Below are 24,119 nucleotides of genomic sequence, written 5' to 3'. Positions count from 1 at the left end.
AGCCAAAAAAAAAAGTTATAATCAATTTCCTATCAATTTTTACAACTTATTAGTTTGTTTCTATGTTTATTTTCAGTTTTTCAAACAGTAATTAAAGGTGAAATATATTAGTTTTTATGTATTATGATTAAAAATATATTGATTTAGCATCATAATTCAATATAAAATACAATATCAATAATTAATTCAAATATATTCTTATTTCACACAAAAATTATACAAAATTAAAATTTAAAAGTATTTATAATTTTTTAAATAATAAAAAATATTTTTAATTATACCAAACTTCAATAAAAATAACTATAATTTGCCCTATATTTAATGCACACAAGGGGGAATATTCTGTGTGCAGTAAATATAGACATTATTGAGTGGATTAAAGCCATCTGTCCATATTCATTTAATTTTCATTTGAAAATCTGGTAAATAAAAAACGAACAATCACCTTAGATTTTTACCCCCTTGTTTAATTAAATGAAAATAATAGATGAATAAATAAACGAGTCAATGTTCAATAAATCTTATATGTATTTAAATTTGGCATGAATTCATGTACATAAATTTTAAGATATTGTATTTGGAAACATAAATTTTGAAATTTAAAAACATATTATAACGACTTTTTACACGATTTTTTATATTAACAAATTGTAACGACTTTTTACACTAATCTTTGAACGGCCATTCGAAAATTGGATTTCCCGCCCCCAAAAAATTAGAATTTCAACCAAACCAATAAATTGTACCGATTTTTAGAACGACTTTATATAATGGTCGTTCCAATATTTCAATTTCCCTCCACACTTTGAGTAGGCACCAAAATAGATCTGCCAAATATTGTAAATTTGAAACTTTTTCGTAACATATTTTTTTTAATTTTTGGTCGTTCCCAATATTAATTTTTATATTTCTTTAAAAATCAATAAGTTATTCATAAAATATTATAAACTTAAGTATTTCAATAATTGGAACGGCTATTGAAACAGCTTGCAGACAATTCAATTGTACTTTATTTTGTAATGGCTTTATATTCAATTTTTGGAACGAATGCTCTTCTTTTTTTTTTTTTTTTTTCAGTGGCCATTACAAACACCAACATGGCCGTTCCAAAATCATAGTAAATTTGTAGTGGTAAAAAATTTATACCGGTATTTGTAACGGCCATGGCGAATTATATATTTGAAACTGCATTTGAAACAGATTTTGAAACGGCGAGCTTTCACGAAAAGAAAAGCCGTTCCAAATTCTTTTGACAAAAGTTGTGACATCAGTAATTGTTTTTCTTTTCAAAATTGCTACAAAAATTATTTCAAAAAAGCCGTTACAAATCCCGCATTCATGGGGGTAAATTACATTAAACCCATAAACAATTTGTTGTCATTATACAAGAAATGTGTAACTTTATATATAACTCTTATCCCTAATATTTATATAGTGACAAGGTATAAATTATTCACTTAATATATATTTCTAGTGAGTCGTGATAAGATATATAATTTCTAGTGACAACATATTTTATTTTAACCAAGTGATTCTTAGGGTAAATTACATTTTTGGTCCCATAAGTGGACTCGATTCCAATTTTAGTCCCATACTAAGGGCAATTCGCACATTTGGTCCCGTAAGTGGATTTTTTTTCCAATTTCAGTCCCGGTTGGGGATTTCCATTAAAACTTAACGGCAGCTGCTGAAATCCGTTAGGTGCTGTTAAATATGGAGGGAAAGCATGGAGAATTGGAGGAAAAATCAACAACTTGGTGGAAATTACACTATACCCTCTTCCTTCTATTTAAATCCCATTTCTTCATTTCTCTCTTGCATTTAGTAGAAAAAAATCTCACAAAATATGGCTGGTAATAGAGAAAATTTTTGTCATTGTGGAAGGCTTGTGATTTTGAAAACCTCATGGACCGACGACAACTCAGGTAGGAGGTTTTTTGGGTATACAAAAAAAAGAAGCGGATGTAGTTTTTTTCATTGGGAAGATCTGCCGATGTGTGCAAGGACAAAGGTTATCATACCCGGATTGCTTCGAAAACTGAATAGAATTGAGGACAAAATTGCACAGATACAACGAAGACAAACTGTTTTAGTTTATTTTTTGGTTGTATCTTGACTTATGGTGTTGTTTTAGAAGGAAGAGGGTATAGTGTAATTTCCACCAAGTTGTTGATTTTTTCTCCAATTCTCCATGCTTTCCCTCCAATTCTACATGCTTTCCCTTCATATTTAACAGCACCTAACGGATTTCAGCAGCTGCCGTTAAGTTTTAACGGAAATCCCCAATCGGGACTGAAATTGAAAAAAAAATCCACTTACGGGACCAAATGTGCGAATTGCCCTTAGTATGGGACTAAAATTGGAATCGAGTCCACTTATGGGACCAAAAATGTAATTTACCCTGATTCTTACATATATAATTTTATCTATGTCCAAAATTAGATAGAAATTGGAAATTTAAGGTCTACAAATCCGGAAAAAAATTGTACCAAGTATTAAAAATATATGAATTAATTCCCCTATGCATGGTAATTTACTCGTCATTAATGCCTTTGAGTTGCTGACAATATGACAAAGGAAATATGTATGAATAGCAGATAAATAAAAAGTCAAAATTCCGTTGCCGGGACTCGAACCCGGGTCTCTCGGGTGAGAGCCGAGTATCCTAACCATCTAGACTACAACGGATTATGGATATCAAATGCTGCTTAATTATTTATAAAGTTAGTTCTGTATTTCGTACGTGTAAAGGTAGCGGTTCCAAGCCCTGTCAAGCCATGTTGCTAATCGGGCTTGGCCCGAAATAAAGGGCTATTGGCCTATGATTAATAATCTTTTTTTCTTATGTGATCTTAGGCATGGATTGGTATTGACAGGATTTTGGGACGAAGGCTTTGACCCAATGCCTATTTTGATATATCGAATAAAAAAATATAATATATTAAATTTAAATAAAAAATTTAGAATTACGTATGTATTATTGGTATATTGTCCTCAAATTTTAAATTTCTTAAATATTTCATGTTGGTTCGCTTTTAGTCCTAAGCATTTTTGTTGGCACAAGTTTTGTCATAAGAATAGTGTCAACCAACCCCCATGTAATGTGTATCCTAGAAAATTGGCGAAAAAAGAAAAAGACAAAAGATTCTCCGAGCTATTTTTGTGGCAGTAATAATTATTCAAGAGTTATATCACATGGGATACATACTGACTATAAAAAGTAATTCAAGGGGTACGATGTATCTCGAAGAGGTAAGAAGAAGAGAACAGTGAATTCAGCATCAGCAACCAAATTTGGTTTCCTGGGGTGGCGGTCTGTTGGCTGTTGCTGGTAAGTAAATGTGTTTAAAAGAATTATGATTAATTACACCTTCGTCCGCTATATGAACACAAGAAACAGACATTATCCTTTAAGGAAAAACATTATCCTTTTCGCATTTTTAAATACCTATTGGTACACTGAATTTCGGGCTTACCGTACATTTTTATGATATCAGAATGAACTTCAATCCTCAGTTTGGCTTCTTCTTTTGTTGTTTACCCAGCTTCGACCGCCGTTGCTTGAACAAATGAAGGTAGAGTTTCATCCACAAAAATGGATAGCTGAAAAGCAAAGCCTGCAACAGAAAGTCGAAATGATCAATTCTATAGAATTAAATGAAAGAAAAAGATGCTTAAACAAGATGCAAATCTACCACCGGAATAAATTGCTTTCCATGGGACAAAAGGTGTTGTAACATAAAATTTTCAATAGGATTCAGAGGGTGTTGGGGTGAGCTTATAAGGCTTTCCAAAAAGTTTGTCACAAAATATTTGGTAATTTTTTCTTTTTTTTTTTTTTTAAAAAAAAAGGATTTCAACCTCCAAAAATAAGATAAAATAAGATGTTGTGAGCTTATAAGTTCTAAAAAAAAGTCAGAAGCTCCCAACTTATTTTTAAGATCTTAATAAGTTTTTTCAAACAAATTACAAATTTGTCATTACTAACATCTTATAAACGCCATCATTTTATTTTATTGAAACACTTCAGGAAGATGTTATAAGCTCCAAAAACATCTTGTGATCTCTTAAAATAGCTTCACCAAACACCCTCTTAGTAGTACTTCAGGAGTTGGTAGGTCTCACAATTGAGGACATTGAATACATACCTTTACGAACTTGTCATAGCTGAAAGGGAGGGTATCCGCGTAGAGGTTTTCCTTCTTTATAAACGGGAGCGCTTGGTACATGAGCCACACTACATTGTAATAGTGTAGATGGATAACCATTTTAGTTCAGATAGTTTGGAAAAAGGACCATTTAATATGAGTCATGAGTTGTTAAAAAGGCTTACTTTCTCCAGGAAAAAGTCCAATAGGGTACAACACAATGAAAGCATTGTACCTAACAAAAACAAAATGATAATGCAACTGTAATTAATCAGATATTGACAAGAGCATCTTTTGCCAACCATGTATATTAGTAACTAGACTCCATGATCAATCAGAAATTGTACCTGATAAAAGTCATCCAATTTGGAGAACATCCCAGGCAATTCAACGCATAATGTGAATACCTGATTATCTACTCCGGGACACATTATATGAAAAGTCATAATGTGGCGTAAAGGATGGTCGAGAAAGATAATGGACAGATCAGGAAAATCAAAACAAGTAAATGCAGATAAGAGAAAGGCAAACATATAAAGGCTCAGAACTCCCAGAATACCACTTGAAGTTCAGAGACAGCAGACTGCGAGATTAGGATCAGTAAGCCAACGCACTGGGCATAACTAACAAGAAAAATCTCAGAACGTCAAGAATCAGGCTCGTCAGACGTAAAGCCTCAATTTTGCATGGTCATTGAAACGAGAAGCTAAAGAATCAAGACATTTTTTCTCCATCCCTTTAAAACTATAGTGTTTATGAACATGTTAAGTTGACTTCTGGAAGAAATTCATCACCGACCTTATGGATCATTCTTCAACAATAGACTTGTAGATAGTGGTACATGGAGAAAGCTTTAAATGGTAAAATATGTGAGGAAGAGCGAACAAATAGACAATCAATAAGATAGGGAAATTCTAAAAGATTTTAGTGGTTGGAATTGAAAGACTTCTTGGATAAACTTCCGGGCATCCAGCAGTCACATGATTCAGTATAAATTAGTCATCATGAAGCATTGGTCTCACCTTTTTAAGTTATATCATATCGTAAATCAAGATTCCTGACAAAGGCTTATTTACCACCCTCCCTGTCCACACTCGAACTCGAAAGCAATCTTTTGATACACACAAACATACATACAGCGCCTCATCTCTGGCTCAAATGATTAGGATTTCCTATTTATTTCATTCTCAATGTACTAAAAACATCAGGAAACATTAGAAGAAACAAAGTAACTATCCCAACTCACCTCGGACAAGCTCCAGGCGACAAAAGTTATGAAGACTGACGGTAATTCCTGAACCTACATCAAGAAATAGAAATAAACTCCCATTCTTTTCCTTGAAATACAGACTGCACCAATTAATACAGATGCGCAAATTCTTTCATCATTCACACATTTTGCATAGATAATGAACATTCTATACGAAAACTCTTAATGGGAAATCAAATTACAGGATCCACCAGCACAAACCTCATGAATTCGACGAACAATAGCAAGCAAAAAGTGAGTCCTTCCACCCCACTGCATCAGAGGAAGCAGAGCGCCACTAGGAACAATTCCTTGAAAAATCAATACCCGAAATTAAATCAACAAACGCCATGTCTTCATTCAAAACGCCAAAATAATTTCATCTGAAATTTACCAATTGCCCCATGAATAACCTCCAAGAATGCAAGAGTTTGCAGCAGGCCTAACAAACACCAATCAAGAAAAAACAAGCATGTATAAACACTCCAATTTCTGCAAACAAACACGTAAGAACTCTCATCCCTTTCAATTACTTTCTGGGCACTCACAAATTAACTCGCCGGCAGAAGAATAAGCGCCATGAACTGATCTTGTGGAGACGAAGTTGCTCAGAATTCTGAACAGAGATAACGCCCTGGAAATACAGAAAGATGGTTAGCGTCACTCACTCTGCTCTGCTCGCTGCGTCTGTGTGCGTGAAATTGAGAAATTCTTTACCATCCCAGGGCCTGAAAGAGATTGTAGAAGATGAGATAAACGTCGCGCAGTTGGGACATTTCGAGTGTGTGCAGTGGAGCGTGGCGTCGATTAGTCCAATGTGGTTCGTTGAACCACACTGTCCTATACTATATGCTACCAATTTTTTCCCATCCAAGAAAAGAAAAAAGAAAAGAAAGTAGTACACCTTTGCATGGGCATAAGAGTACAATTATTTTTTGGAAAAGGATTTTACTCGTATCATTATTTATGTGATTCGATCTCCAAAAGTAGTAGGTTGCTTTATTTTTGGGCTCAATGGCAGTGAATAAGGGTAAATGAGTAGGGCATTATCAATGCCAGATTATTTTGTCAAGAGTATTTTTGTTATCGTTCATATTTTAGGAATGTAAAGATATATAATCTAGGAGTACAAAGTGTATTTAATCCATTTTAATAAAGATGTTAATTTAAAATTTAACTACAATATGTCTTTACCTAATCAATTATAAAAAATATGAACCCAAAATTCGTGATCTTTTTTATTATTAATTATTTCAAAATCAATTGTGTAATTATCTTACCGAATTGGGCCTAAATGAAATAGGAAGATACAATATGATTTAACACGTAAAATTTAATATAGAAAAACATTGAGATAGTATATTTATCTTCACTCTCACTCATAATTATTGACTTTTATCCGTTTGTGATGTTACAAAAATTTGTCTAACTATTACAAGAAAAACAATAAATATGGAACACAGTCCACTTCATGGTTTTAGCTAAAAATAAAGATGGGAAAATGTAATAAATGTCTTCATCATTTTGAATCGAGACTTGGGCTTTTTTAAAAAAAAAATATTTTTTAAATCTAATCACGACTCGTTATATTATTATTATTATTATATTTATAAAATATATATTAATATAATTTATTTATTTTTTAATAATAAAAAATTAATTAACCCTCTTCCGTTCTCTCCCAAAACGATCCTCCTTCCTTCCAATTCATCACTTGGAGCCCATATTTAAATTTTTATACATAAAATATGAAAATATATATTTACTTTTATATAATGGTGATACCATCAAAATTCAGAATGAATGATTCGAATGTAAAATTTACATGATTTATCTATTTTTTAAAATTTAGTGGGAATAATTTATATGAAATCTAGCTGCTTTGTTTTGTACCACGAGGCTTTAGAGATGTAAACTCTATAAAAATTAAGGTAGAATACACTTTGCCCCTTTAATTATTTGTCATGTAATATTTATTATTTTAAATTAATAAATGCAACACTTATTCCCTACAATTAATTTTTTAAATAATATTATTCTTATATTATATATATAGAATTTATTTTATTTTTTAAAAATTTTGCATTTTAAATTTAATTAAAATTGTTTTAATTAAAAAAATATCTTTTAATTATAATAAAGTATAATCAGTGAAGTGAATTAAATAGTTGAATTTTTATTATATTTTATAAGTTTAAACTTAAGTAATGAATAATACAATAACTACACAAAACAAATTCATAAAAAGTTTTCATTAATTTGATTATAAAATCAAGTGATTAACTATTTATTTTTAGATAAAAATAAGTAATTATATATCAATTTTTTGAATATATATTTTTAAAAAAATATGACAAAATTAATTAATTAATTTATTTTTTTTCTAAACCTATTGAACTTTTGATTAAATGTATATATTTTTTAATTTCTTTTAAAAAGCATACGTGAGTTGTTGATTATATTATATTTATTGTGTATCTACCAAATGATATGCAATTCTAAAGGGCTAAAACGGATTGTGGGGTGAGAGAGGCTCGAACTCTCGACCTCAGGATCACTCAGAAGCTATGAGACCTACGCGCTAGCCAACTGCGCCACCACCCCTCTGTGTTCCTGCCTCTTCAATTATATTATTATTATTTTATTATAAATAATAATAATAAAAATATAACAAAAAATTATATGTGTCCGCAACTTCACATTTTTTTAAAAGATTTTTCCTAAGGAGTCACGGACCCTTTCCGCGACTCCATTTTGCGGATGGTGACTGTGACTTCAAGATTTTTATTAAATTTTTTTTTTATCTTAATGAAGACTGACGATCATAATATATATATTTTAAATATCTAAGTCACGGTTGCGATTTGCGAATTCAATAAAAATTTTTTAAAAAAACCTGTGAAAGTTCAAAGACTTGTTATATTCTTTTAAATGTATATTTTTATTATTTTCTATTTTTTAATAATAAAAAATAATTAAATCTTAATTGCTGATACTTGAAACCCGGGGTTGCGGCCTAGGTCCAACATTGTTGGCCCTCAATTAATAAATTATTGGTAGATTTGAGTTTATTAATTGAGGTTAGTCAGCTCATTTGAACAAGACGGTGAATTTATATCTTGTTTAGATTATTTTAAAGAGATTATCAACTTGTCCTCCCCGCCGTCCAATATTCCCTCACCTATTTTTCATTTCCTCCATTCACGAGAAGCTGCAACAAAGATCAAAGAAAGGTCGAGCTTGCTACTTTTCCTTTCTTCTGGGGAATTTTTTTGTTTTATTTTTTGTGTTACTTTCATGCTCAATATTGCTATTTCCTAACGGTCATATTGAGCAATGACATATAATTTCTTCTCATTTCTTTGATTAAGGCTATGAATCTTTTGTAATTGGTTGTACTCGAAAAATACCATAAGGTATCTGGATGATGTGTAGTGAGTGTTTAAGGTCTTCACCACTTTTAAATGCTCCAAATATCCTTTCTGGTGCAGTGATAATCCTGCCAAAGAACACAGTGTTAGAGCCATGCCGGAAGGGATTCAAGCAGTGGCTTTCTGATGCTCGAGTCAGTGAGGATTCAATATCTCTCATTAAAGAGCTTAAGAGTTGGAGTAGCACAAAGTTGTAATTGATACGAGAGAGCCAATATATAGATGTCGGTTGTATTGTACTATTTTGTGTGCACCCTAGACAAGAGTATAATCCTATGGTGGGCAGTGGGCTGTACATATCCTCAAGATAGCGACAGGAAGTAGTCCTAGGAGACAATGCTTGCCATACTATTAAAAGTGACTGCATCACCAACTGTGTAGGACTGATGTCCTTTACATTGTGTACGAAGGTTTTAAAGATACTTCATTGTTTGAGCTGATTATCGATGTATTCAGGATCTAAGCCTAAAGTGTTCTATCTTCTACGAAGTCTCCAAGAGCCTCCGGACTTTGATACTATAAGATAAAGGTCTCCTATGGTATATTAAAAATATCTCCCACATAAAAAAATGTATAAATATATACAGCCTTATTTCAATGTTGGCCTTGTGATTAGTTTGATTAATTTATTTTAACTCTGTTCAGTATTATGCATTTCTATTGCAGTAGTTAGAACAGTTTGGTCAATACATGATTCGGTGTTATGTTTTCAGCTTGTCTCACAGCCTTATTTCAGTATGTTTCTGATTTGAATAAGCAAAGAATTACAACAGGTTTCTTAGCATTAACTTCAGACATGCAGTCTCATTATGCAATAAAAAAAGAAATTACTATTCATGTGGATTAAAGCCGTTGTAAATAATTTTTACTCAATCACGGTTAAAATAAAAATTAATGTAAAAACTCAACTTATTTACTATGAAAATTATTTTTGCCATGACTATGAGCCATGTCAAATATTTTTGCTATAACTTTTCACCATTACAAATATATTAGCCACACTCATAAAAGTCATGACCAACGATCGTAATTTTATGGCCGATTATCCGGAATTAACTGAGACAGGGCATAAACACTGGTAATTAATTGAGCAAAACCGGAGCAAAGTCCCTACTTTATTAGTGTTATACATCTATTTTAGCCGTCACGTGTTTTTCAGAAATACATATAAAAAATGTTGGAGCAAAATAGATGATATGCTAATTATTGTGTAAAATGATAGTGGGGTGAGAGAGGCTCGAACTCTCGACCTCAGGATTACTCAGAAGCTATGAGACCTACGCGCTAGCCAACTGCGCCACCACCCCTTGCTGTTATGTTTTCTGAACAGGTTCCTTCTGTTCATAATATTGATATTTTCCTGTCAACTATTACACCCATTTAATTAAAAAGTTAACAAAAATAAAGGATCCAATAGGAAATATATTCTCTAAAATAGACTAAAAATTATCCCGCTTCCCCCTTCAAATAATTATATTGTTTTTTTTTAAAATTTAGTATCCTAATATTTATTTTTGTCTAACAAATAGATTTCTCAATTAGTCAAAATTCATCAAACTTATTTATATTAACAAAATAAATTAAATAAAAATTTATATTTACCTCCGATTGACTTATCAATGACTTATTGCATGTCAACTAATTTTTTTTTTATCAAACTACCTTTATAAGGGCGAAGATATGCCTCCTCACATACATTTGCGTGTGATATGTACAAGGATAATTTAGTTAGAAAAAGATTTGAGTGACTTGTAATAAGTCATTAACCAGTCAATTCGGGATAAATATAAGATGTTATTGATTTTTTTGTTAATATAAATAAATTTTATAAATTTCGTCTAATAAAAAAAAATACTAGAAATACTAGATGTAATTTTCTAAATCACAAGGAAAGAAATAAAAGTTATGGCAATAAATGCAAACAACAACCAGCTGAAATCAGTCTGAAGAATTCATCAGTAATGATAAACTTCCTTACAGTCTACGTAGGGGTTTTGATTTCCACACATCCTCACATTAAATGTGTCTCGTCTCAATCTGACCAACCCTATTCTCAACATCACCAAAATGGGGGCAAAAAAATAAAAAAAAGAATTATTACACTATTTATAACTAATTAATACATGAAAATTATACAAATCCCACTTCATCATGAATTAATTACCTACCCACGCACGATAACAAATACAATATTCAATTGTACTTAATTATCACAATTAAAAATAAATAATTATAGTCAATAGTCATTAACGACGGTTTCATAATATTTTTTTATTGTTATTTTAACTTGTGTGGCTAAAAAATTGTCATAGCTCTATCATGACTAAGAGTCATGTCGAATGTTATTTTTTTCAATGAATGAATTAGATTTTTGTATTAATTTTATTTAATTATAATTAATAATAATTATTTATCATAACTTTGAATACATATCAATTAAAATATAGACAAAAAATTATTTTTGTTTTAGTGACGTTGAATATTTAAGGTCCAACGTAACTAATACGTTTTATATTATTTAGTTCAGTGGAAAATTCTAGTACGGACTACATTTGAAAAAACTCGATAAATTATGGAGTAACGAATTATATTATTTAGTATTAATTAATTATATGAGGAATTTTTATTTATGTCATAGATTTCGATGGATCCAAAAGATCGCTCTGCAAAAATACTAATTTAGATCTTATTTAAAACATTCCACCAAATTATTTATGATGTGATTGATCCACAATATAAAAATATAGGAAAAGTTGTATTAATTTTGGTCTCATATATTATCTTTTTTTTAAATTTAGTCTGTTATGATTTTTTTCATTTTGTATTCTATAAGTTATAAATTTTTTATTTTTAGCTCTCAAATGACCTTTCCATCTAATAATTAGCGGAGAAATCACAGTGCCGTTAGTTCAAATATGGGCTGGACCAACTGACTTCTCTGATAATTAAACTACCTTGTGATATTGTAAATGAGCAAATTATCTTCTTACAAAAAAAAAAAAAAGGAATGTATCTGCATATGTTTTTAAAAGTGTAGCAATTTACTCTCCTATATTTTTCAAAATGAAGTAATTTACCTCTATTTTTAATAGAGGTAAATTACTTCATTTTGAAAAACACAGAAGGTAAATTGCTATTTATTTTTTATAAGGGGCAATTTGCTCATTTACAATATCACAAAAAGGTAAATTGAATTAAACCTGTTAATTATTAGATAGAAAAGTCATGTGAGGACTAAAAATTACGATTTTCTCTCTCTATATATACAATAATTGATTATGTATCTCACCTGATTTGAACAAGAATTCTTGGCTATTTCCATGGCATCATCTGCAACGCTTGACAATAATACAGAGTTTTTCCGAAAATAAGATAATTAAGGTTTTGAAAATAAAACCGAATTAATTAGGGTTGTAAAATCGACCACCACATCTGCACTTCCACCCAAGTGGCTTGTAATTGGAGTACATCTCCCCAGCTGATGATGAGTGGTAGTTCGAAGGGTTTTCTCGGGCTGAACTCCGGTGGCCTTGCGGCAGAGTTGGCACCTGCACCGGCGTGCATGGGTGGCACTGGTTGCACTTGTTGTGACAGCTCGGCGGCGTCGAACCCAGTCTTGCTTTTTTCTCCACCTCAAAACCCTGCAAATTGTACAAAAAAGCATCATCAGCCACAAATTAACCATATTTTTCACACACAGTGAAACAAGAAGATCAAGACTATATATATATATAAATTTGTATATGTATAGATACCCTGAAAGTGTTCGAAGAATGTTTGTGTTTTGAGGAATACGATGAAGGAGAGAAAATAAGGACGAAAAGGGCAAGAATTAATGGAATGGATTTAGGAGAAATTAATGTTGTTGAGATGGGAGAAGGTATAGCCATGGCCGCATGTTGTTTCTATTATTATTATTGTTATTTGTTTTAATATCAGGTATATATAATAATTCAGAGAGACAAAAGAGAGAAGGAAACTTAAGATTACTTTATAGAAAACACAGGTAGGAGAATATATAGATGATATAGTTGGATTAAATGCGTTTTTGGTCCCTTATTCGACTTTTTTGTTTTTTATTTTTTTATAGTAGTATTTTTGTCTTATATTTTTTTTTTTAATTTTGACAATTTTAGTCTTTTTTTTTTTGTCGGAATTTATTTTCTCCTATGAGAAGACACTTCAAAAAAATGGTTCAATAACTACGAAAAATATTAGGATTGAGTTAATTAATATGTAAAATTCTGGTTGCCAATCTACATTATTTAATAGGATAAATTACAATGATCTACCCTGAGGTTTGTCATAATTATGAATACCCCATCGTTGTTTGAAGAATTATCAATGCCATCCTGATTTTAACGGCCATTTAACAATTAGCCCAATCTGTTAAATTTTCATTCATTTTTTGTGGTGAACTGATTAAAATACCCTTGTGGATTAAGAATTATAATTTTATTTATTTTTAAAAAAAGTTGATAATTTTATGGAGTAAGTGAATAATTTTTATATAATTTTAAAAAATTTTCCGTCAAGCCCGTTTGATTTTTTTTTACAAACTTTTATTTTAAAAAAATTACAGTAAGAGCAGAGTTGACAATTTCATACCTCTATCTAAGAATTACATAATTTCATCAAATATTAGGGGGGTATTTGTAATTTTTTAAACAAAGAGGGGTATTCATAATTATGCCAAACCTCAGGGGAGGTTGTTGTAATTTACCTTATTTAATACATGAAATGTACTTGCTAATAGATTTAGCAACAAAAATACTTACTAACGAGTTTAGCAACAAATTGTTTAATGCATAATAACAACGAGAAATTTACTTGCTAACTAGTTCAACGCTAATTTTAGCATCAGTTCTTTTTGCAACAATTGAACTATTTTTTTTTTTTATAGTGAGAGTGAACTCCGGTGAAAAAATGACTAAAATCATAAAATTAAAAATTGCAGGACCAAAATGCTAGCATGAAGAGCTAAGGACGAAAATGCTGACAAAAGGAACAATATATAACCCTAATTATAAAAGGTGAGAAGAGTGAACTCCAGCGAAAAACAGGACTTAAATCAGGAAAGTTAAAAAATAATAGGATCAAAATGCTATCTCAAAAAGTTAAAAGAAAATGCCAAACAATTTAAGCTACGAAACGAAAAATATATTTAAGTGTATATATATATATATATATATATGTAGTTGATTGGTGGGGTTGGGGTGGGGGAGGGGGGAAGGGGGGGATAATTACAAGAGAGAAATGTAATCAGAATGTAGGGGTCCAAGAGCTCGTCCTTGTAAGCTGTTGAGTTCCTGCCAATTGTAGCTGTGTGGAAAGTGAAAGGTCTTCGTATATATAATTGAAAGGGGTCTCATTATTAACATCAGATACTTCATTCTATCCATTTATTATTAAAAAAAAAATTATTTATTTAATCTTTTAAATTTATCTGTTATTAATTTTAATTTTTAAATTTATTAGTTTTAGTTCCGTAACTTTTAAAATTACTTAATTTTAATACTTTGACCTAATTTTGGATAATTTTATTCCTACATAACTTTTTACGAACAATTTTATCTATATATATTCATTCATTTTGAATCACATAGCTAATGCTCAGCTAAAATGCTTATAAGAGTTTAGGTTTATTAAAAAATATTTATTTATATTACACTTGGAGCATTAGGATAGACTATTAGCCTTTATCGTCAAAAGGTCAAAAGAGTCATAAATTAGGTTAAAGTGTTTATATTAGTTATCACTTAAATTTTTGTGACTGATATTAATCATGGATGTAGGGTATAACCCTCCAGTGGTATTTCCTTCAAATATATCCTATCAACTATTACACGAGATGGAGTACGAAACTCCTCAAAAATTACAGGCCGAAAGCACTAAATATTTACAGGAATGAATGTTACAAAAAAATAGAGAACCCGAACAAAGAAACAATGCTGTTTGAATGTGGCTCAGGGGAAAGAGCCAGATCCAATTTCCGAGGGACACGGTCACAGATACCGTACCCACCACACAAGCCACAACCCTCACGGTTGCTCCACTACTCACGGTACCCAACCTCAACACCCCGATCACAAAGACCAGTCACTATCGCTCACCACAACGCAAGTTCTCACACAGAAAATATATCACAGAGACTGAGGGAGGAAACACTGATTTTCTCAAGTTCGGCCGAGAGCAAGAGAAGAGAAGGACCTCCGTTCTTATAGGCTAAGAAACACCCGGAGGGAGTCCGTTAGGCGGTTTCTCAAGAGCCATTAAGTTGGCTCTTGATAACCGCCGGAAACGGTGAAGAGAGAGAGAGACCAACGGCTGTATCGGTTTGAAGGGGGGAGAGAAGGGAAGAGGGAAGCGGCGGAAACCGCAAGAAGGAGAGAGAGATTAGATTAGGGTTTGAGGGTGAGAGAGTATATATGTATAGTCAAACCCGGGTCGGACTGAGTGGAGCGGGTCGGGTACCGGGTGTGGGCCTCCAAGTGACGATGGGCTTGTTGTGAGTGGGCCTTTGTATTTGGGCCATAATTTCTAACAATGGGCATTTATCTTTTATTATTGCAAGCTTTCAACATAAATCCACACGCAGAATTCTTTGGTGGGATTCTTGACAAATTAATGGTGCCTTTTTTTATTTTTAAAATTAAAAGTGATTATAACGTTTAGAATAACAATTTCATGATTAATTATACAACTATAGATTTTAGTTAAATTTCAAAATTAACCTTATCTTTATGTTAAAAATTCCACCAAGTAATAAATTTAATGTGTATAACTGATAATTAGATGAAAAATAAATTAGGTGGTATTAAAAGCTACATATTGAAGCTTTTGTCAAAACGTGGTTATGGTAAAATTTGATCGATATGTAATTCTAGGAAAAGGATCCAAATGGTATAAAAATAAAAAAAAATGTGTTTTCACTTTAACGCAGGTTTAACCTACTCAATTATAAATTTTTCAATATTGATATGGCTTGTATTTGATTAGTGGTACATTATGTGAAATATTATCCGCTTTAACTACGTACCACCATAAAAAAAAGCATAATTTGTAATGGCTTTTTTGGAACGGCCTATACACACGACCCTTGTAACGGCTTTGTAACGAAATTGACTTATTGACGTCGTCATTGAGAGGATAATGAAAATGGACTAATTTGTAATGGCCTAAAACCGTTACAAAACCCACTACAAAATTGTCTGCCTAAAATCGTTACAATTTGTAGGCCGTTGCTAATTTGTTATGATTTTTATAACGGATGATTTTTCAGATATGAAGCAGTTACAAAGGCAGTGAAAAAAATCATTCCAAAGTACATGAAAAGACGATGTTACAAGAACCGTTACATTAGGGACGGTTATTTTTTATTTTATTATTTTTTTTTGGGAAGGCCATTATAAAGGCCATTACAAAATAACGGCTATATTTTCTAATGGCTAGTTTCAACGGCTATCTTTGGCGTTCCAAAGGCCGTTACAAAAAAACTTTATATATATTCATTTAATTTTATTTGTTGTAAAAAATTATATACTAACCACAAAACACTCTCAATACTCTGATTTTTGGTGCATATACATTTGACTAGCTTGTAGATTATTACTCAAATTTTGGACCGTCACTTAAGTGGGTTGACCAAGTAATAAAAACTAATTTAATACTTTATTATGTTTAATTAAATTAATTGTAGTATATTACTTATGTTAGTTTTATAATTTTTTATTAATCTTACATCATGTTAATTATATATATTCTCCAAAATAGTGTATTTAGTACTGTAATATTTATAAATATGTAGGTCGTCAAACTAAAAAATTCATTAGATATATATTTTTATGTGTGAATACAATGATATATATATATGTATATCATTATGTTACGAGAATTAAGGAGATGAATGTATAATAAGAACGTCTCAGGGAGAGCAGGTCTGACGCTGGAGTTTGAGGATGGGCTTAAGATTTTCATAGAATGGGCAAAGTGTTAGTGCGGACAAATGGATGGAGACAAAATTAGGTATCCTTGCCGAAAATGCAAAAACACAAAGTTCAAAACACCCGAAAATGTCAGTTATCACTTGCGTTTGTGAGAATTTATGCCAAAATATTATAATTGAACTTCTCATGACGAGGATAGGGTGCAAGAGTACTTTGACGCTGTTACTGTCCTTCCAGTGCTTGAGGAGCAAACCCACACTGCCCATTTTGAGGGTAATCATTCACATTGGGATGATGAACAACATACGGATTGGACACAACTGATGGTTTTTGATGCAGTCGGGCTGAGTTATTTTTCTCCTTCTCACAATGCTATGCCTGATGATGGTAAGAGGTCCTGCCCTATTGATGCCAGTCCTTCTTCATATTGTTATGGTGGTGACCCCTATGATTATGAGTAAGGGTTGACAGATTATTTTCACATTGTAGTGCATGCTGCCGAATAGCTATTGTGTAACGGTTGCACCCAATCTCAATTCGCAGCTGTTGCTGAGTTGGTGGACATCAAGGTGGACGATCATATTTCTGAGCGATCATATGATCAAATATTCCAATGGGCTGATAAAATATTGCTCTCGGGTCACACCTAGCCGAGAGATTACTACAACACGAAGAAGTTGATAAAGGATTTAAGTTTATCGGTTGAGAAAATCGATGCGTGTAAGGATGGCTGCATGTTGTATTGGAAGGACGACGTTGATTTGGAATACTGCAAGTTTTGTGGGGATGCTAGGTACAAGCGGATCCAAGGGCGAGATCTACGTTGCAAGAAGTACCTGCATGCTGTCCTTAGGTACCTACCGCTTATTCCAGTCTGCAGAGGTTGTATTCTTTGGGAGCAATTACTGAGCACATGATGTGGCATGCCACACATTAGACGGAGGAGGGGTCAACATGTCATCCATCCAATGCCGAAGCTTGGAAGGATTTTGACCGGATGTACCCAGATTTTGCAGAAAAGTCGCGTAATGTTCCATTGGGTCTTTGCACAACAAGCACTACAAGTATACTATACTGAGTACCCAAGTATGAAGAGGGACAAAGCGGATTGGATAGTTATTTGTAAAATGAAGGCTCGGAGAGTTGTTGATGAGTCCAAATGGACTAAGATTGAACACCAGCCCAAGGAAGTCGTACCAGTCAAAGGGCATTATCTACATCCTTGGGCCAACATATTGCAAATCCCACAGGAGCACCAACTATTCTAGTTCCAAAAATTGAAGGTAATAATAATATTATTTAATTATAAGTAATATTTATATTTTTAAAGTTTAACTATTTATATAATTCTTTTTGTCAATTTTTCAAATGTCGTACTGGTGGACGAGTTGAATATTATAAGAATATTACTGCAGTGGCTTCTAAGAGATTAACCGATCAGAACGTGAAGAGTTGTCATAGAAGTCTTGTGACTCCATCAAAGATCTACTGCTTGGTATCTGAACTCGAAACCTCCAACTATATAGTGAAGAACTTTGCTTCATACGTTTCAGACTTCCTGTGACTTGACAAGCTTCAACATAGATGATCGGGTGTCGGCACTCCAGCTAATAATAATTTAGATTAGGATTTTTTTGGTATATTGTAAAAACAATGTTTTTTAATAATATTTTAATTTTTATTATTTTTATATTATGTATGTTTTATATAAATTTATTTACTTGCTTTTACAAAAAAAATCAAATATATTAAATAAAATAAATCTTAAAATATATAAAACAAATTTAAATAAAATTAACATTAAAAAATATTAAAAAATAATAAATTTTGTAACTGCATTTGTAACGAATTTTATAATACACCAATAAAATATATAATTGTTAGGCCGTTACAAAGAATGTGCCAAAAACAGTTACAAATTAAAATAGAGGCCGTTCCAAAATCGTGACAGAATAAGTTAAAAAAACAGTAAGAAATGCAAATAAAGTGCCAAAAAACAAATACAAATATAATACAAAACAGTTACAAAGAATATTATAAAAATCGTTCCAAATATCTGGCAAAATCATACCTAAATTATAATGGCCGTTACAATAACATTTATTTCAAATTCAATCCAGCAGTTACAAAAGCTGTTCCAAATTAATTTTTTTATTCATGTTACTAGTTTTGTAACGGCTACAGCAAACCGTCACAAAAAGCCGTTACAATTTGTAACAACTTTTGTGCAAGACGTTACAAATACTTTGTAACGCATCGTTTAGCCACGGTATGCCTAGCCGTTACAAAAAAGAAAAAAAAAAGGTTACAAATTTTAAAAAAAAATCATTCCAATAAATTAATTATTATTATTCAAGTTGTTACAATTATACATGTGTTTTTTCCATTTATTACCCTACGTTGAAAGTACAAGAGAGAATGACAACAGCTGAACGATGGTTTTCAGAAATTGAAGTCCCCTTCGCCTTAATTATGAGGTTGGTGCTTGGTAGACATCAACTCTCCTCAATTATTTGCCTGTCTTCACACCACACATGTAAGAAATGCCCACTACATATCTATCTATACTCTGGAAGACTACTTTGATATTTCTTTTATTTTTTATCTACTTTTATTTTTTTCTATCCATTAAGTTTCACATTTTTCCCACTTCCTAAAAATAGTAAAAATTATTTTTATTTTTAGTTAATATTTTTTTTCCTCTTTCTCCTACTTCAAATATTTTGTTTCAATTTTTTTTATCATAATTATTCTTATATTATCATATAATTATTATAAATTTTTTGTATAACGAATATGCCACATTCAACTAGTATGTAAGAAGACATATCTACGTGTACACAATTTAGGGTTCATATACATGTATGATTATAAATGAGATCAGGTTCAATAATTTCCGACAAACTCCAAATATTCCTGCAAGACAGATTTTCTGAGAATAATATTAGAAAGCCGACCCAGGTTATAGCCTTTGAGTTTTTAATCCAGTAAGGTCATTTTGAAATTAAATTTGTAAGTAAAGGCCAATGCATCATACGTTGTATTCATATATTTATAGATATGATTGAATTGTACGATTTTATGTGAATGATTAATACAATTTTAAATGTTTGTGATGAGTCTGTCGGACTCAGGCCCGTACGACTCGATTGCTTTACACGTGGGTACAGAGCCTACTAAGGTATAAAATATAAGTAGGGGTGTACTTTAGCCGTTTTATCCGAATACTCTAGTTTGATCTCCAAATCAAAATTGTAAGCGAGCAAACACTAATTAAATCAAACACAAATAGGACTCGAATAATTTTATGTTATACTTCGTGTTTAGTTTATTATATCTGATAAATTGAGCTCAAAATAAGTTTTTAATTCATTTTTCTTGAATAGGAAAATAAGCTCAGCTACCAAAAGAAAAAGAAAAAAAAGAATTATCCCATTCGATATAAATTACCACGACTTAAAAATTATACAAACTAATATTGAGGGCCACAATAACACAAAATCAATGTAAAAATCTTAAACTTTGATTACGATTAATCAACATTCCGTATCATTTTAGCTATGATCATACTTGCAAAAACAACGAGTAATAATCATTGCATAGTTGTGGTTAATTAATATTCATGACGATTTTTTACCTTTAATTAACCATAATAAAAAAAATATATTTCTCCTAGTTATTAAATTCAAATTCGAGCAACAATTGAAATCACAAAATTTATTTGTCTGTAAATTCTCGTGATTTCTCTTTGTATTTCAACTTCCAATGTTTTTTCTATTTCTTGTTTTCGTTCTTTACTCCTCGTATATTGTCTTCTGTATATCTTGGCCGTAATTCCCGGCCCCTACCACCAATATTCGTAAATCGTAACTGGCACAAGCAATCACTTCAAAATTAAATGCTTGCTGAATTGACAAGATGCCCAATGCGTTGTATGTACAATTTTGAACAATTGGTCCTAAAAGACAGCCCACCGGCTTAGATTTCAAGATCTCTTTTGAAAAGATTTGGATTTCAAATCTTAAGTACGTGCAAGAATTGGTGCATGTGTGGAAATAAAAGCTTGTATAATTACAAGAACACTCCTCCAATGGATGTTGATATAATATTTATTATAGAGGTACACTTGCAAAGTTTTCTCCGTAAGTAGGGGAACATTTATAATTACAACTATAATTTTAAAAATATTTGTGCAATTAAATTTAATATCAACGGGCGTTGATACAATATATCATAAAATTTTCTCTTTGATTTAGTAGTAATTTTCTTAACTTAATCTCCTTTTTAGATACAAAATCTTGGAAATGTACATCACAAGTTTAATAAGAAAATATTTGTGCGAAATTCAATAAAATACTTATCAATTTTTGGTTTAAGAAAAGTACTTCTAGGCCAAAAGTTAAAAATCACCTTGGATGGTGCTTCTAGCTGCTTTGACTTTTTTGTAATTATATTTAACTTAATTTTTTTTATTTTACCCTCATTATAATAATTTTAATTCAACTTACCGTTTTTTATTTATCTTTAAAGTTTCATATTTAAACTTAATATTAAAATTTTTAAATAATTCAAATAATTTAACAATAATCAAATTTACACTTTCACATACTAAATAATTTGTAATTTTTTTATAATTTATTTGGTATATTTTCTAACTTTATTAAATATAAATTAAATGCTATAATTAATTAATAAAATAATATTTTTTTTTTTTTTGCATTCATGCAAGTTTATTTATTGTATGTATCAACAATTATATTATTTAGTGGGATTATTATTAAATTAAACATTCACTTTTTTCTATTAATATTGCAAAAAAGTTAAATATGAAATATATTAATCAAAATAAAATTTATTATTTTTTATGAAAAAATAATCATGACTGACAGCAAATGTAAATATAAGCAAAAATAGTATTCGTTTAGCAAATAGGGATAAAATGATCTTTAATCAATTAAATTTTTTTTTGAAGTGATTTTTTTTCAAACATTAATAAATTTAGTTTTTGTCTGCTCTTTCCTTTTTTTTTTTTTTTTATAAATACTACTCACTTTTTAACCTAACTTTTGATTCTGTTATAACTTTTAATTTTTTTACGAAAATGACATTTTTTTTCCAAGAAAAAGTTGATAAGTTCTCATATAGTAAAGCAAGAAAACAGAGTTCAAACAAGAAAACAAAATGTAAGGACCAGGAAATGAATATATGAAAATAACATTTTTAAAAGTAGAAATTTTTGCAAACACTCGTTCTAAATAAATTGTCTAGTCCCAAATTTCATCATGAAAAGATAAAATATTCCTTCAAATAATAAAACCCTCTTCTTATATAATTTTTTAGATAAACAGAGAGAAAAACAGAAAATGAATAGTTGCATCGTTGAAATATATAACCTACATTCACGAGACAAATTAACGCCAAAATGGCAATATAATATAACGGTAATAGAGAAAAGAGTAATGGTAGTGCTTAATAAGTGAATAGACGGTGGATAAAAGTACATGATAAGTGGCCTATAAAAGAATGAGTGACAAATTAAAATAATAAACATAAAATTACTCTAATTACACCACTGATTTTTCCATAATGTGACCAATAGTACATAAGGTTACTAATTAAAAATATATGGTTTTAATATTAAAATGAACAAACATCAGTAGAATATCAACCACTTTAGTCTTAGAAAACTTTAATAGTAACAGAATTGGATCTAAATAGCCTTAGCCCATATGACGGATTTAGGACTGGAAAACAACAGTCAACTTGCTGAAATTAATTCCTTGGCCGGAAGCTCGTTTGAAGATGTCTTAAAAGAGAGCAATGTGTCTCATGGCATCATCCGAAGCCTCAAAAAAGATGAGGGTATCATCAGCATGAGAAGGTGAGAGATTTTGGGTGGGCTTCAACAGACTGCAATCCCATTGATCAAACACTTTTCTGCTCGGCAGAGCTCAATAAAGAACTTAAAGCTTCAGTGCATAATAAAAAAAAAATGCGAAGACAAAGGTTCCCCTCTCTATGGCCACGCTCAGGAGTAACAGTACCAAATTGTTGTCTATGGGCCACAAGAGTAAGACACAGTAGCAACACATAACATAATGAGATCGGCCAGTTTAGCAGGAAAAGCAGACCTAGATAAACACACGCCTAAGAAATGCCCACTCTGTCTTGTCATACGCCTTACTAATATCTAATTTCAAAGACATAAAATTCTTTGTACCTTGAGTTCTAGACATCAGAAAATTATTAAGTTCATAGGGTATAAGGATATTAGAAGTGATAAGGCATCCCAGAATAAAAATAGCTTGTGTAGGGCTAATGGTTTTATCAAGGAAAGGTTTAAGTTGATTTGCAATGATTTTAGAAGCTATTTTGTAAAACGACATTGCAAAGACTGATATGGCGAGTTTACACAAAATTCCGTGTCTGAAAAATAATTACCAGACAAGAAAATATATGAACAAATGAATGTGATTTTTTTTTCCTAACGTGAGCATTTTTTATCCAATCTTTAACAAAAGGGGTTAAGTGTAAACAGTAAATTCTTGAAGAGAACGTAAGTGTAATTTGAATTTTTTTTTAAAAAAAGTATAATTTTATATTTTTAGAGAGAGTGTAATTAACTCTTTTTTTATGCGATAACTAGATTTCCTCCCCTGAGATTTAGTGTAATTACACGTATATCTCTTGTGATTTGAAAATTACGTTTAGAACCCTTAAGGTTTGCTTTCGTCTAACAAATAAGTCCCTCTATTAGCCAAATATATTAAACTTATTGATATGAACAGAAAAATTCAATAAAAATTGATATTTACCCCTAATTGACTTATTGCAGGTCAAACAAATTTTTCTCCGACTAAACTATCCTTATAATGGTGAATATACCTTATCATATGCATTAACACATAAAGACATATGGGTGTATTTAATCATAAAAAATTTATTTGATCTACATTAAATCAGTAATAAGTTAATAAAACATAAATATATATCTTTTTTTAAATTTTTTTATTAATATCAATAAATTTAATAAATTTTAATTTATAAATAAACTTATTATTATATATAAGTAAAATTTCAAAAAAAATTAGATATAATTTTTTAAACTCGGGTGCGTAATTAACTCTATTTTATTTAAGAAATTTTTTATACATACAGTAAAACCTCTATAAATGAATAACCTTGGGACCATGAAATTTTATTAATTTAGAGTGATATTAATTTATCGATAAATTAATATTTTATTAATTAAAAGAGAGATTTTTTAAATTCAGCAAATTTAGTACATATGTATTGAAAATAAATGAATTCATATATGTTTCATTGATTATATTCATGCATCAAT

At 30.8% G+C, this 24,119-nt stretch overlaps 2 protein-coding genes and 2 non-coding genes across 8 annotated transcripts; all 4 read right to left on the bottom strand.

The window, feature by feature from the left end:
• On the bottom strand, positions 2,616-2,688 carry TRNAE-CUC. Its single transcript has one exon. It is a non-coding gene; the product is annotated as a tRNA-Glu (tRNA).
• LOC105176449 (very-long-chain (3R)-3-hydroxyacyl-CoA dehydratase 2) lies at positions 3,156-6,269 on the bottom strand. 5 transcript variants are annotated; one of them, XM_020698589.1, is made up of 10 exons: positions 6,115-6,269; positions 5,946-6,031; positions 5,792-5,839; positions 5,620-5,708; positions 5,395-5,448; positions 4,496-4,563; positions 4,334-4,383; positions 4,149-4,237; positions 3,477-3,617; positions 3,156-3,379 (listed from the first exon to the last, which is right to left on the bottom strand). In XM_020698589.1, exons 1-9 carry the CDS (start codon positions 6,171-6,173, stop codon positions 3,513-3,515), a joined length of 648 nt encoding a protein of 215 aa, XP_020554248.1. In that variant the 5' UTR covers positions 6,174-6,269; the 3' UTR covers positions 3,156-3,379; positions 3,477-3,512. The 5 variants fall into 5 exon arrangements, with proteins under 5 accessions (XP_020554248.1, XP_011097554.1, XP_011097555.1 ...); XM_011099252.2 differs by having other exon boundaries at positions 3,156-3,328; XM_011099253.2 differs by having other exon boundaries at positions 3,482-3,617.
• Positions 10,051-10,135, bottom strand: TRNAM-CAU. The gene is given in 2 exon segments: positions 10,051-10,086; positions 10,098-10,135. It is a non-coding gene; the product is annotated as a tRNA-Met (tRNA).
• On the bottom strand, positions 12,122-12,825 carry LOC105176448 (EPIDERMAL PATTERNING FACTOR-like protein 1). Its single transcript, XM_011099250.2, has 2 exons — positions 12,584-12,825; positions 12,122-12,469 (listed from the first exon to the last, which is right to left on the bottom strand). The coding sequence occupies exons 1-2, from the start codon at positions 12,716-12,718 to the stop codon at positions 12,230-12,232; spliced, it is 375 nt and encodes a 124-aa protein (XP_011097552.1). The 5' UTR covers positions 12,719-12,825; the 3' UTR covers positions 12,122-12,229.

The sequence above is a fragment of the Sesamum indicum genome, linkage group LG13 (assembly GCF_000512975.1).
Source record: "Sesamum indicum cultivar Zhongzhi No. 13 linkage group LG13, S_indicum_v1.0, whole genome shotgun sequence".
Classification (NCBI taxonomy): Eukaryota; Viridiplantae; Streptophyta; class Magnoliopsida; order Lamiales; family Pedaliaceae; genus Sesamum; species Sesamum indicum.
Note: the sequence above shows the minus strand (reverse complement) of the source record. Positions and strands in the feature narration are given on the sequence as shown.

Coding starts and splice junctions, on each gene's coding strand:
- LOC105176448 (XM_011099250.2), bottom strand. CDS start 12,718: ATGGCTATACCTTCTCCCATCTCAACAACATTAATTTCTCCTAAATCC. Junction 12,470..12,583: donor ATTCTTCGAACACTTTCAGG/GTATCTATACAT, acceptor TACAATTTGCAG/GGTTTTGAGGTGGAGAAAAA.
- LOC105176449 (XM_011099251.2), bottom strand. CDS start 6,173: ATGTCCCAACTGCGCGACGTTTATCTCATCTTCTACAATCTCTTTCAG. Junction 5,840..5,945: donor TTCTGCCGGCGAGTTAATTT/GTGAGTGCCCAG, acceptor GGTGTTTGTTAG/GCCTGCTGCAAACTCTTGCA. Junction 4,564..5,394: donor TCGCCTGGAGCTTGTCCGAG/GTGAGTTGGGAT, acceptor GTCCCGGAGTAG/ATAATCAGGTATTCACATTA.